Genomic DNA, 14,627 nt, shown 5'->3' with positions numbered 1-14,627 from the left:
GAAGTATCAGGCGCGCGCACAACAGATGGAGCCTCGTGCTCCCGCTGTTGAGTGTAGGGTTAATACCGACAGATGGGGCGTGGTTTAGATCAATGACAACCACCTCACTGTAGTCAACTGTAAAAAAGACAACAAAATCACAGTCCTGGCAGGTCCGCGTGCTGGTTTTCCTGTGAGCCTGTCTGCGGTGGACGGCTCGTGCTTCCAGGAGGAGAAGACGTTGAACGTGCGCGGCTGTTATCTTCACTTCCACAGGAGGAAATCAGTCGGTTGATATGGAGAAGGTACGACCTGGAGTGGCTATTTGAGCAGCTCGCCTTCGTGTCTGAACCAGGGAAGGCTACAGTGCAGGAGACAACAGCTGAGGGGTTTGATGGATAAAAGGGAAACGGGTGGGATAAAGCAGCAGCTGCGGTTATCGGTGAATTAAAGTCATCCAGGGGAGCACAGCCCGGCTGCTTCATCAGGATTGCGACTACCTTACGTAACCTAGCTTTGTGGGGAGACTGGCAGGGTAACTGCTGCTTCCTAGCTGTTTAATTCCAACGAGGATAGACAGGTAAGTCAAATTACACAGTCAATAGACTTAAACCCTTATACGTCCATCTAATTTGATTAAAATGAATTCTGTGTTAATACTCCCACATTTTTTAGATGTGACATGAGGCTAAACCGCCTTTCTGAGTGACATTAAGAAATAACGTATAAAACAAGTGTTATGCTGTGATTACAACGCCCTTTCTCAGTAATGTTAGAGATTAATTCCTCCATCAGCTCAGCAGCAGTTGCGCATGCGCTCTCTGTGCCTCCAGATTAACACAAATAATGGACAGACTGGGTGATTATTGCAGTAGGTCATGCCATTTACAGCAACAAGAAGCATGTTGGGTTTCTGTGTCTTGATTAAACTACATATAAAGTTAATTTTAAGTTTGGTGCTGATGCAGCCTTTTCAACTGCATTGATGCCCCATTTATAGAGGAGAGAATTATACTAGCACAAAGTCATTTTTTCCTTTATATTTCAGTTTCCAAGCTCTTTTTATTAGAGAAAGGGCGCCCCTTAGGGAGCACAGAAGTGCTTACAGCTTTAAGGCTCCTCTTTCTTGTATAATTTCCTCCTTGTTTTTCTCTTCATGTAGGTAAATTGAGACGAGTGCAATAGCAAGTTTGTCCACCCACTCAGCATGATCCACAGACCCTCTGTCTCCCACCAGCAGTGAGTACGCCAAAAATGAACGAGGGCAGCAGGCAGGGAGGAGGCGCCATCACTGTGGAGGCTGATGTCATCCTCCATGCGGTTAACCCTGACCTTATCACGCCTTCTGACAAGGATGGGAAATCTTGTCCTAGTTATGTTCAAGAATTCCTGAAGGACACCAAGGATTTCAGCCCCCCTCCTGTGTTTGAAAAGGAATACCTGTTGGATGGGACACCAATGGAGAATAACCACGTGGCTCATCATCAGGGTAACGGCTCGTGCATCCTGAGAACTGAGAATTTCACCATCCCAAATTCCAAGGGAGCTCCAGATCTCTCCTCTTATGCTGACCCTGCTGGAACCAATCACATTTCTGCAGTGCAACAGAATTGTACAAGCAGTGAAATCCATAACGGTGCAAGATCTAAAGTGTCTCACAGTGCAGATTCCACCATATGCTCGCCCAGTCAGGCCAAAAAGGAAACCGAGTGGTCAGGCCTAGAATCGAACTTTGTTCGCAGAGACAGCAACCAGGAAAACAAGATGACTAAAAAGGAGCCTGATTTAGTCATTGAAGTGGGCGGGCAGAAGATCAATGCTCACAAGTCTGTCCTGGCAGAAAAGAGTGATTACTTCAAAGCACGGCTGTCACGAGACATCCTCAAAGTGAAGGGCGTCAGTTACAAGACTCTATCCACGTTGATAGATTATGTTTACACTTCCAAAATGAATGTTTCCAAGGATAATGTAGTAGATGTTATCACAGGGGCTAAAATCCTACAGATCCCATGTGCCGTCCAGGCTGCCATGGACTCTATGTCTGCACAGATCACTGCAGAGAACTGCTATGAGATCCTCACCATCGCCAAAAAGCAGCGACTCAGCGAACTGAAGGAGACAGCCTATGCTTTCATGAGTGACAATTTCTTACAGATCCTAAAAGACCCAGCTGTGTACGGGCGTCTGACCGGATCTGAGCGGGATCTGATCCTGAAGAAGAGGATGGAGGGGAGGAAGACGCTGATGGCGGCAGAGATCAACGATGTGTTTGATCGTGTTGGGAGCAGACCGCCGAGCCGATGCGGCAGTAGACCACAGAGCCCGTTGTCTGTGGGGTCTCTAGAAGAGAATCATATGATTTACTACTTTAATGAAACTGCAAACGACTGGAGACCTTTGACTGCAATGCCTGAGGACATAAACACTAAAGGGTGTGGGATCTGTACCATGTACAACTACCTGTTTGTGGCAGGGGGGATAAAGGGCTATGGAGACAAGGGCAAGGTTTCAGACAAGGTCTTCTGTTACAACCCAATAACAAACCGCTGGGCTGAGGTCAGACCTCTGATTCAAGCACGTGCCCAGCTAAAGCTTGTATCCATGGATGGCTACTTGTACGCCATCGGAGGGGAATGTTTGTTTACAGTGGAAAAATATGATCCCCGCATGGATAGATGGACTACAGTGGCCCCTCTGCCTAAAGGAGCCTTCGCTGTGGCTCATGAAGCCACCACATGCAGTGGAGAACTTTATGTTTCAGGAGGCTCTCTCTTCTACCGTCTCCTGAAGTACGACACCAAGAGGGATGAGTGGCAGGAGTGTCCGTACAACAACAGCAGGAAGAAGTCCTCGGACATGGTGGCACTGAAAAGCTTCATTTACCGCTTCGACGTGAACAAAGAGCAAGGGATCAACGTGTTCAAGTACAACACCATAGTGAAAATGTGGCATGATTGTGCATCACAGAGGCTGGGAAGTCATTTACCCTTCAGGTGTGCCGTTATCGGCAACTGCATCTACTGTGTGAACAAAAGCCAGACTCTTCAGTTTGTAGTGGAGGAGGAGAACGCCTACTTTGTGGAGGAGCCGCTTAGGGCGCCTCTGGAAGCCAAAGGCGTTCTGTTTCCTTTTGTTCTCACTTTGCCTGAAAAGCCTGACAGAGTTACATAGTGTGGAAGTGTGTGTGTGTGTGTTTGTGTGCGATCCAGAATAACTCAATAAATGTGTCATAGCAAAACTGGAATAAGCAGAAAACCTTATTTACACTCTTCAATGTCAGCTCTCTCTCGGTGTGTCAGCGCCTGCTTGCAGTGGAATGTGTGTATTTGCATGGCAAATTAATGTGTATGCAGCCTTAAATGGAAAAAAAAATTTTTTAGCTTTGAATTAATGAAAACTTTATTTGTATCCGACCGTAGATAATGTCATGATGACAGTGACTGTAGGTTATTTTTGTGTATTTACTGTGTTCACTTTGGTTTGGTGCACTTTTATAGTTAGAGTAGATCTTATTTAGGAAACATGAACTAGTTGACTGATGACTTATGAAGAAGGATGGAAGCAGAGTTAGTGCGCTTATGAACATAAAGGTCTATGCAAACGAGAGCATACAGTTGGGACTGCTGTAATGCTATACAACAGTCGTTACAAGGGGAAACTAACTGGGAAAGATTTCTGTATTCTTAAAACTAGGGCTGCAACTAATGTTTTCTTTATTAAATTATAGAATATAAAACATCAGATGATGCTTTAAAAAAGTAGGGATGCAGGGTATTGTTGGCATTGGAAATCAAAAGTCTAAAAAGTAAATTATCAGTATGGGCAGTTATGAAAATGTATGCATGGATTTACATCAAATGCATTGGCCATACATATCATTCATGAATGTGCAAATCGAAGAAAATGACTGACACTCAGGAGAAAATTCAGAGATTCTACAAGGAGGACTGGGGTGTACTTCTGGGTTTATTAGCTAGCACTTGGAGGAAATAGCCTTTATTAGGCTAACAGATTTAACATTGCTTTGTGCTAATTTTAACTTAAGAAACAATCTATTTCAAACAGCAAAATACTGAAGAGTCACTTGCCAGATTATTCACAGAAATAGTCCATGATAGAAATGGCAGTCAAAACTGAAAATCCACTGCACTCTGATGTGATAAAAATCCTTTATTAAACAGGGATGTCTATGCGTTTTGAATCACCGAAAGTCTTCATCAGATCCTGAAGAAGACTTGGGTGAGTTGAAATGCATATAGACATCTGTGTTTAATAAAGGATTTTCATCACATCAGTGTGCTTGAATTTTTCAGTTCTGACTGCCATTTCTACCATAGACTATATTTGTAAGTAATCTGGTAAGTCACTCTTCAATTTTGCATGTGATCCTGGTTACATTTTACCAACATATTTGACCCCTTGCAGCACTCACCCTCCTCAAGCTGCAACAATCCATTTTACTCAACAATTCTAGGTTAAAAGAATAATTTAATTAATCCTTAACATAAACATGCTCAGATAAAGAGGATTGTCTTTAAGTTAAGAGGGATGAAGCTAGATTTTTAGCAACCTCGGTTGTATAACTAGACATTACTGCTATTCTTCTTTTGTTATTTAAGGGTGGTTAGCAAACAGCTTTCAAATGCTCTGCAGCTTCCACCAGGTGGTAGCACATTAAAAACAGGCGTGAGTAATAAATAATGGAAAAAATGTAGTTTTACATTAAGATAGAAATAATGACTGAATATTCTAAAAGCATTGCCCGGCCCTTGCTTCACCATATAAGGAGAACATTTAGCCCATGAAGATTTAAGCAGAACCTTGAAACTGTATCTACAAAATTAGTTTGGAAATATTTGCACATCTGATATCTGAAGAAAAATCCAATATCGTGCATCCCTAAAAGAAAGTAATTTCCCTCAAGAAGACTTGCAATGGAAGACTCAGAGATGGATAGTATATATTTTTGCTGATAATATAGCCTATATGATAAATAATACATCAAATGTTCTTTTGAGTAACCAGAAACAGCACATTTTAGTCTTTCATGCTGGAAAAATCAAATCTGATTTAAACTATTTTTGAAAAATCTTGTTTTGTATATCAACAGATTGTTGCAGCTGAACCTCAACTCTGATCTGCACTGCCTCATGTATATATAGGTCAAACCTAAAGTCTATATTTATCATGTACAACAGATATTTTCTTTGCAAAGCATTTACAAAGAGGCAAGGCAGGGTGCCTTTTTTCCTCAAAATAAATTCTATCTCCAAGAAGCTTAAAACAATCATGTATAATCTCCTAACAAGTTCTTAAAATACTTGAAATAATTGGAAAATTAAACTACATGACATTTATTTTTAGATTTACATAAGAATATCTTTTATATATAATGCATACTCATGGATGTCACTGGCCCTGCATACAGTATAGCACATTTGCCAAAGAGAAATAACAGTCCAGGCAGTTTAGTGCAATAAAGCTATAATAGTAATCACCTTTTTTCAAGTTCTAGTGGATAAAGTTTCTAATAAAAAATAGAATTCCTCTGATGTCATCACATTTATTTAGAAGACTATAGTTGTTTTTCTAACAGAAAGGACATTGCATTTTTTGCTGACAGGCACTTTCTGTGAAGTCACCGGAAATCCAGCCTCTCATATTAAAGATGCATCTCTTAACTCATGTCTTATCTGTTTGAGGAAAAAGCAGTCTTGTGTTTGGCTGTTGGTAGATTTCCTCACTGACTGCAGTGACCCTCTAGGTCAAAGGTCAAATCAGATAGTAGAGTTCTGCAGCAGGTCATGGTCACGTCTCTTAAAAAAACATAACCTGCTGCCATGAAACTAAATAACCAGCTTATTCCTGCATCTTAGCACATTAGTTACAGTTTTGCTCTAAATGTCCTTCTTTAAAACAATTTTTGCTGCTGCAATAAAACAGTGGGAGTTTTGTAAAGAGGGTTATGCTGATATATTCTTGGAACAAATTGTTTTTGATAAAGTTTGTGGAAATGTCTCCAAGAAGGCAATGTGACTAGGATGACATGGATGTGGTTTTGAATCCTGCTCACTGCCATCTGTATTTTTGTGATTTTTGTATGGATTTGGTGGTTGTGGATCTGCTGCTTTGATGGACTTGCTGGTTGTGGATCTGCTGCTGTGATGGACTTGCTGGTTGTGGATCTGCTGCTGTGATGGATGGTAAAGTGATGCAATGCTCAGTACTGGCTTCCTGTTAAAGGCTAATGGAGATGGCTAACAAATAAGCTGTTGGATAATGTATATCAGTCAAGACTAAGTGCTTCAAATAAAATATTTTGTGTCTGAATATGATCTGGTTTTCTGTGCATGTTTTTGGTTCTGGGGAGGATCACTGCATTTTCTTATAGAAAATGGAACAAAGCTGCCATCTGGTGGATATATACTGCAAAGTTTTATACTGTTGTGAACACATGACATTTATATGTCCACAAAACCTAAAATGTGGATTTATAACCAACACTGAAGTCAAGACCACTGTGAACACTGACTGAACATTTATAGGAATTAAATAAAGGCAGATCTAGCTGCTGTATGATTGAAAAATAAAATAGCAAAAGCCCATAAAGGTTCATATCAGTGACGAGATACTGTATATAAAAAGATTTGAACACAACAATATGTTATTTCCTTTCACCTCAAGTGTAAATTTTAAGTTTAATGACTTTGATTATTGACTCAATGCAATGGACTTTTCATAATTATTAAAGATTGCCTGTTTGTATTGAAGTAAGAGTGGAGCCAAGAGCCAAATACAGGGCTGGGAAACACCCTGTGATGGGAATAAATACACTACCTTTTCTTGCAGAGCAACCCCTGCCACAGACAGAAAGTCAGTAACTTTGTGGATAACTTCACTCAAGGTGCAGAAGGGTCTAATATCAAAAACAAGCCTTGGCTCTCAACTGGTGGATCAGGACACAAAAGGGGGTTGCAAAGCCTTGTAACTGGGCCAGGATGTAGTACCTGGAAAAGATATGTGGCAAAAATCTTTGATGTGCTTTTATTTTGAAGGACATGTCTCTATCCTTTCATTACCAGGCATCTTTTGTTACATCTCAAGCCCAAACTGCTGCTTTCTTCATGAGAAACACTTGGTTATGATTTAAAGGGTACATATTATGCAAAAATTACTTTTTCAGGCTTTTCTAACAAAAACATGTGCCCCTGGCCTATCCACAGTCCCCTTAAAATACCAGAAAAATCCATTCCCTTCTACTCTCTCTTTCTCCACCTTTCAGAAAATGTGTGCTGAATGACGTTCTTGGAGTTATTGCTACTATTTTAAAATCAAATACAGAACACTTTGCAACACATTTCTTTGCAGAAGTAACATTCAGCTCATATATTAGGTCTGAAAACCAAAAATGAGAAACTATCTGTAGGATCATGAAACTCTAACTACATTAAACCTATACATGTAGAAGCAAATGATTAATAAGTCAACTTTAAATCTCTCTGATTAGGTTTTTTCTTCTATTAATAAACACCATGTAATGAACAAATATTTCTCCACCCTTTAATGGATCAATTTTTTTCTTGAATACAGTTACCATCTAAAGCAGTGGATCTCGCCTCAGGACCACCACCTCCATTAGAAATCACAACCCAAAGTCCTGAAAATAGAGACAGGAAAAACAAATATATTTAATTAATGTAATATTACAAAAGCTATGGAGGACATGCATGCATATCTTTCTCTGTCAAGCTGTGATAATGAATGCATTTCAGTTGTTTTGGGGGGATCTGGAGAAATTGGCACAATGTCCAGCTTTGTTACCCTAACATAACAAAATAGATGAGCTGGAGTCTGGAAAAAACAACAATATGTATATATTGTTACAACAAAACTGAGTAAGATATAATGTATGGATGCATATTTGCATAGGGCTTCCATACATCATGGGCTTTTTTGTAACAATTTTACTCCATAGACGACTGAGCACAGCTCCACAGACCACTTTTGGGTCCTGACCCACCTGTTGAGAACAACTGCTCTAAAGAACACTGTTAAAATATCATGATCAATGCATATAGACTGTCATTGTAAAATAATGTGAGGATCAGTGTTAAACCAAAGTGCTGCATGGCAGAATATGAACATATAACTTAAAAGGGTGTTATATATGGCATTGCATTAGTTTGCTTAGCTGTATTTACTGTAAATTATGTCTTCATTTACAAACAGAAGAAGATATGAGTTCCTGCTGTAACACTCTGCATAATCTGTTTTAAAACTGTGAGTAATAGAGAATTCTGATTTCTTATTTTTATGAAAAAATAAACTTTATTTATTTTCACATAGGCACACTAGAAACTCAAGAGTTACCCCTGTGGTCAAAGGTGGCAACTACATCACATAAAATGTCCTTCATTTCCCATGATTCTCTGTGTTCAGTTGTCAGTTCAGACATCATCATAAGGTGACGTGAGGAATAGCAGCTGGAATGGGACAAAATACATAAAACAACAAACAATACTCAAGGTAATTTTATGTTTTCTTTTACTTTTGGGTGAAAACACAACAGAATAGATATTTTAACATGTACAACACTGTCTGTGAGATTAATTACACGGCAAATTTGAAGCTGTAGCTACAAACCTGAGTGTATTTGATTGTTAGGAAGGTATTTTGTGTTTATTATTCTTTATTTAACAGTCATGCTCTACCTCATGTTTTCTCAAGTTTCCCTGTGAATCCTGCATATTCAAACACACAGACTTTATTAAAGGCTATTTACATATATATTGTGTAAAAGAACAACTAGATTTCTGCATTTTGAGAAATAACAAAAAAGTATATTCAAATGTAGGCTGCTGTTGCTCTGTACTCTGGATAGTAATGTCAAATGTTCGCATTGTTCTTCCCACATCGTTTCCTATGGAGTTTCACCCATAAAGCTTTTTTGAATTTTTGCCAGAGTGTAGTTTTAGTGAAGAGGACTGTAAGGAAAAGTCACTGTAGAGGCCAATAAACTCAGAAAGATGTGGGAGGAAGAACAATGTAACCATTTGACATCACTTCTACATAGCACAAGAGTGGCAGCCTACTTTGAATGTACTCTTTAAATTCTCTCAAAATACAGAATCCAGAGTTTATCTGTACAACATACAAAAGACCTATTATATATATCTTAGTATGCAGGATTCCCTTTAATAGACAAAGCAACTTTTATGTGAAGTTAGCCTATATTCCTTTTCGTTCATAGATTACTTTTTTCCATTTACCAGTCTATATGCTAGATCATGATTTTCAAATTCACATTATTTATTAAATGATAAATAAAATGACACCTTTCTCAAGCAGTGGTTCTGAACTGATGGCTTGGCATCCACATGTGGGTCAAGGAGTTCTTTTCAGTTTGTTGTGAAATTGTACCTGGAAAAAATGAGCGCCAAAAGTCTATAAAGCATGCTTAATTTATCTTGTCTCCTTGTTTTGTCAAATGTTTTGCATTGTCTGAGGTCCGAGTTGTACTGTCTTTTATTAAATAAGTCTGATTTGTGGGAAGCATCAAATTTGGGTCATAATTTCTTACCGAGGCCTTGAAGGTTGTCTTACTGAGGTTTGACCAGCTGAGAACCACTGGGTCCCAAATAAGTGAGTGTTTCTCTATCAGGACAGCAGAGTCAGGGCGTTGAAAAGCAAACTTACAGATGAGGACAAAATTATCCCCCCATGAAAATTTCTTGGAAAAAAAAAAATCGCAAGTCTTGTTAAACAGAGCATTTTTTTTTTTTTTTACACAGCTTATCCAAAAATCCTTGGTTTATTTTGGATGTTTAAATGATTTTATTTTGCACACAGAAACAAAATGATTTCACAAAAAACAAAAACTACCAGGGTTGAAGGTATTAACACCACCCCAATTAGATTAGGGTTAGTAAAGGTGTTGTCACTACCTGGAGCTTGTATGTGTTTAATTAGGCCACAAGTATATTGTGTTTATTTCAAATTCAAATGGTCTTTCATTTAGATTATAGATTTACATTTTAACAAGACCTGTTATAGTATTCTAAAAATTAAAAATTAGAAATATCCTCTCAGGAACAACTCTTTAAAAATATAAATATATTTCGGATTATCAATTCTACTTCATCAGTTTTGTAGTAAATTCTTGAACATGATTCACTGTGCATGGTTGTTATTGTGGCTGAGTAAGATAACGTTTAATACACCTATTAATTTAGTATGTTATAGTAATGCTTGATTACATTTAGACATTACAACATCTCCATAAATAATGGTTTAATTACCATAGGTTAAATATTTGATGAGTTGTTTGATAAACTTGCTTTCCTCATGTCCATCCACTTTGTGTACCACTCACTTCATCCTTTGAACACTGGAGGGCAGTATGAGCATGATGAAAAATGGCCACTACTCGCCACTGCTGCCTCCTTTACACCCTGGCTTGCACTGGAGAATATACACTGAACTTTACAAATTAGAGCCTAACATCAAACAAGTAGATAAGTGCCTGTTGTTTTTGTGTTGAAATGATCCTTTATTGTAGTTGAGAGAGTGGGCCATGACACTCAAACAAATTAAAGTAAAAGGTTTAGTTTTTTTTTTTTTTTTTTTTTTTTTTGGTTCTTGGGAGGTTAGATGTCCAGGCGTTAGTTTCATACTATAATGTAATTACATTTTGATCAACATTACGTTTAAATATCTTCACTATGAAGCAAAAATGTCTGTCATTGTACTGTGTGAACATATAAATCTTCCCTATCTGCTGAGCTTGATTTGAGTGAATAATACTACTATTAGCCTAACTATTACGTTTAAGTAGATTCCCACGTATTCATATCTATGATTGTTAGCTTTTGAACCAGTAAAGTAGGTTTGCAGTAACGTGATAATTCGTTCAAAGTGGATACATTTTCTTTAACATGTTAAAATGAAAAATAATAGCATTATTATTTTTTTCTATTTTGCAGCATATCATTGTGATAGTGCTATCCTTATTCAAATTTAGCAGGTGTAAATTAAAAAGAAAGAGAAATATCTCACCTATTGATTTTCCTCATGAGCTGTTAAACTCAGCATTAAAGCCCAACTCCAGGGCCTTGAGCCTGTTGTCATGGAGCTCGGATGATTGACAGCCCCCTGACGGTTGAACCCCTGTATCGATAATAACTTATGTAACTGCAGGGACTCAGGGGAGCTAGCTATTTACACGACGATAATGTACCAGTTTTCCTCCTTTTTAGATGTATAGTAGACAGTACATGGCTTTAAACTGGTCCAGGAAACATTAGAAATATATTCCATATGTCAAATGCACCGTTTTTGCGGTTATTGATGCAAGCTAAATGCCGCGTTTTTTTAAGTTAGCGGTTAGCATGACAATTAGCTTATGGGTTAAAATAAGCTAGGTATAATGTTAGGGAACAAGGCCTTTCAGAGGAATTTGTAATAGCTTAGCTAACTGATGCCTGAGCATACTACAAGCTGCCTTTAAAGGTAGGAAGCAAGTTTTAAGTTCCTTTGTCACACCTGGACAATAATTCTCAAATAATGTAGACAAGTGAACTGCGGCTATTCCCTTTTACCAATGATAGTAGTAGTTTAAAGTTGGCTTGAAAAATTACCAAAAAAAATCTTGAACTTGTACCAATAGAGAGCAATATATAAAATAGAGCTATTTCTGGAGGGTTATAAATATATGAAGTGGAAAAATAGAAATAAATTCAACCTATTTATAGCTATGCAACATGTAAGACGTATGAAGGGGAATTTGTATAGTGCTGTGTGATATTCATATGGTGTGGCAAGTTGAACCATTGTTGATTGAAGCAAGATTAGGTGTGCTGGAAAATTGTAAAACCACACTTGAATACAAAAACTGTATAACTATGCACCCTGTATTAGGAATGCACAATATAATTTTCATGATATCAGCATTGGCAAATATTAGCTTTAAAAGCTAATTTTTAATTAAAGAAGACAAACATATAATATTTGCCTAGATTGGCTGTAATTTTTGTGGCATGTAAATATCGACCTAAATCGGCTATAAATATTGGTGGATATCGGCAGTCAATATCTGCATTTACTGCAAATATTGCCAGTAAATATTGGCCTGTATTGTATGGATGTATTGGTCTATATTGACTCTATATAACGACTTGTATTGGCTGTCAATATCTGCATTTATTGGCGGTAAATATTGGCCAATATTGGCTGTAAATATTGGCTTATATTGTATGTAAATATTGGCCTATATCAGCTCTAAATAATGGGTTGTATTGGCTGCAATATCTGCCTATAACGGCTGTAAATATTGGCTTATATTGTATGTAAATATTGGCCTAAATCAGCTTTAAATAATGGTTTGTACTGGCTGCAATATCTGCTTATAATGGCTGTAAATATTGGCCTATATTGGCTGTAAATATTGGCCTGTAATGGCTCTAAATATTGGCTTATATTGGCTGTGAATAACAGCCTATAGTAGTTGTAAATATTTGTCTGTAATGGCTCTAAATATTGGCTTATATTGGCTGTAAATAACGGCCTATATCTGCTGTAAATTTTCTTTGGCATATTGGATATTGGCAGAATTCCAATATCGTAAAGATACAGTAAAATGTGTTAAGATTTTGGCCTAATCTGAGCCGTGCCTTTGACGAAAAAACTTTGAAACCACTGCTTTGGAGTACTTACAGCTGCCTTCAAAATACTGTGGTAAGATTTTGATGAACTGAAGTTTAGCTTTGGATACAAGATAGTAAAATGGACTAAAACAGAGTCTGCCCTTTATTTCTTCTTTTCATTCTTTCTGTCTTGCAGTTTTACACATTTTTTAACATATGAGGAGCTGAATGTACTCTGTCTGTGTAGTTAGCCTAAACACCACTGCAACATGGAACGCGACAAAAGGTGAGTGTTCTCATATTTACTGTTATATGTTGGATGTAGTGATGTGTTGGAAATCCCTAGCTGTGACTTGGTTGAGTTCAGTTTAGTGATTTGAACCATTTTCATTAACACCATTCACAATTACAGATACAACACAGAACTGTTAACCAGTGGTGTTCTAGCAGCAATGGCAATACTCGTTTGGACCAAAAATTCCCACAAGATCTTCTCTGATAGGGCATTATTTGAGGAAAGCAGCTAGCCACATGCTGCTGCTGTCTTTAATTTTCTTACTGAATACTAATTATGTGTTCATAATTGGTTTTAGTCATTTAAATGTTGAGCTTGTTAAATCTTTTTCCCTGTTTCCACCTACAGCTAAATTTAGCTAACAAGGTCTGTCTGAACCTGAACTGCTTTGTTAAAAAAAAATGAGGCATTAGTGGTTTAGACTTCAGAGTGCAGTGTCAATTGATCTTACATCTTAAAAGAATGGAGATAAAATTTGAAGCGACTTAAAACTGCTTATGAGATAAGCTGTTGGGGATGTTTTTGTGCTCTGCTGCTGAATAGCTTTGAGCTGCCTCTTTCGTGTAATGGCAAAAGATGTAAAGGAAAATGTGACATTTTCTTTTAATTTCCAGTTGATTATCTGTGATTATGCTCTAAAACAGCAAACTTGCACCCCTTTAAAGGCATAGAGTGAAAATGTGAAAGGCTGGGAATTAAAATCACCAGGAAAAAAGGATGGCCTGGGGAAAAGCATCATGTAGCCTAATGTGCTTTTCCGCATCCACCCCACACTCTCATTTTTGCCATTTGAATATACACAGAATTATTTACACCTTCAAGGCAACTTGACTGAACTGCACATCAGTCAATTAGTAAATCAGAAATTTTCTGTGATTTCAGTTTAGCATGGAGTCCTTGGCTCCCTTTGGTCCCCCTCCTTTTAGTCTCCCATCCTGACAGTGACAAATTACTCCTCTGCTAGGCGAGATTGAAAATTAAAAGCATTTAAAGTTGCTCATGCATTTATGCTAATGAGAAATTCAGATATGATTTGCATGCGAAAGAGGCTAGTCAGAGAACTCATCATTGCCCCCACCACCTCCAGACCCTGCATTTCTTTAGGCTCTGTTTTTTCCTCCTTAGATATGAGAAAAGAAGAACATTTGGTGTGTAAACACTTTCAAATTTTGACATCTTATATTGCTGCATTACATTATATACAAGAAATTGCATTATTGCTTGAAAGAGGGCCTTTGTACAGTATTTATGATACATCCTGGTATTGGCACCCCCCTATAGCCACTCAGCCAAATTGGGTCATTGTGTCTGGTGTTGTTACATCAAGCCACAGGAGGAAACACTTTGAATATAATAACATTGTGCAGCTACTGCTCATGCTGTCTCCTGTCAACATTAGGATATGGACTACTGAATACAGCATGTACCTACTGTAACACTGGCAGTGCTGAGCTTGAATTATGAACAGTAGTTGGTGGGCATAAGCTTCTAAAATCTAATATAAAAATGTTTGTTCAGATGAAAAAGGCTTTGTTTTGTGATAAACATGTGTGGAACACTTTGGAGCCAGAGGATTAAAACTCTTGGCTGATTTGTTTTTCCAGTAAGCTCCATCCTCATCTTCCTCTCCGAATATCAAAGCCGCTGTTCTTTGAATTTATTTGTTCCACAGTTGCTAAATGATTGTAACCTTGGAAACAGGATGCATTAAT

At 37.9% G+C, this 14,627-nt stretch overlaps 1 protein-coding gene and 1 long non-coding RNA gene across 2 annotated transcripts in view; both read left to right on the top strand.

Annotated features, from left to right (window-relative positions):
• Positions 1–47: 47 nt before the first annotated feature.
• Positions 48–6,309, top strand: LOC121526709 (kelch repeat and BTB domain-containing protein 11). Its single transcript, XM_041813404.1, has 2 exons — positions 48–559; positions 1,142–6,309. The coding sequence occupies exon 2, from the start codon at positions 1,234–1,236 to the stop codon at positions 3,148–3,150; it is 1,917 nt and encodes a 638-aa protein (XP_041669338.1). The 5' UTR covers positions 48–559; positions 1,142–1,233; the 3' UTR covers positions 3,151–6,309.
• Positions 6,310–8,426: 2,117 nt separating this feature from the next.
• The window catches only part of LOC121526777, a 28,609-nt gene continuing 22,408 nt past the window's right edge, over positions 8,427–14,627 (top strand). Inside the window, exons 1-2 of the long non-coding RNA XR_005993341.1 lie at positions 8,427–8,505; positions 12,817–12,906. This is a non-coding gene — a long non-coding RNA (uncharacterized LOC121526777). The remainder of the gene's footprint in view (positions 8,506–12,816; positions 12,907–14,627) is intronic.

Source organism: Cheilinus undulatus, linkage group 18 (genome assembly GCF_018320785.1).
Source record: "Cheilinus undulatus linkage group 18, ASM1832078v1, whole genome shotgun sequence".
NCBI classification, from domain to species: Eukaryota; Metazoa; Chordata; class Actinopteri; order Labriformes; family Labridae; genus Cheilinus; species Cheilinus undulatus.
The sequence above is the reverse complement of the archived record's forward strand: the minus strand, read 5'-3'. Positions and strand labels throughout refer to the sequence as shown.

Coding starts and splice junctions, on each gene's coding strand:
- LOC121526709 (XM_041813404.1), top strand. CDS start 1,234: ATGAACGAGGGCAGCAGGCAGGGAGGAGGCGCCATCACTGTGGAGGCT.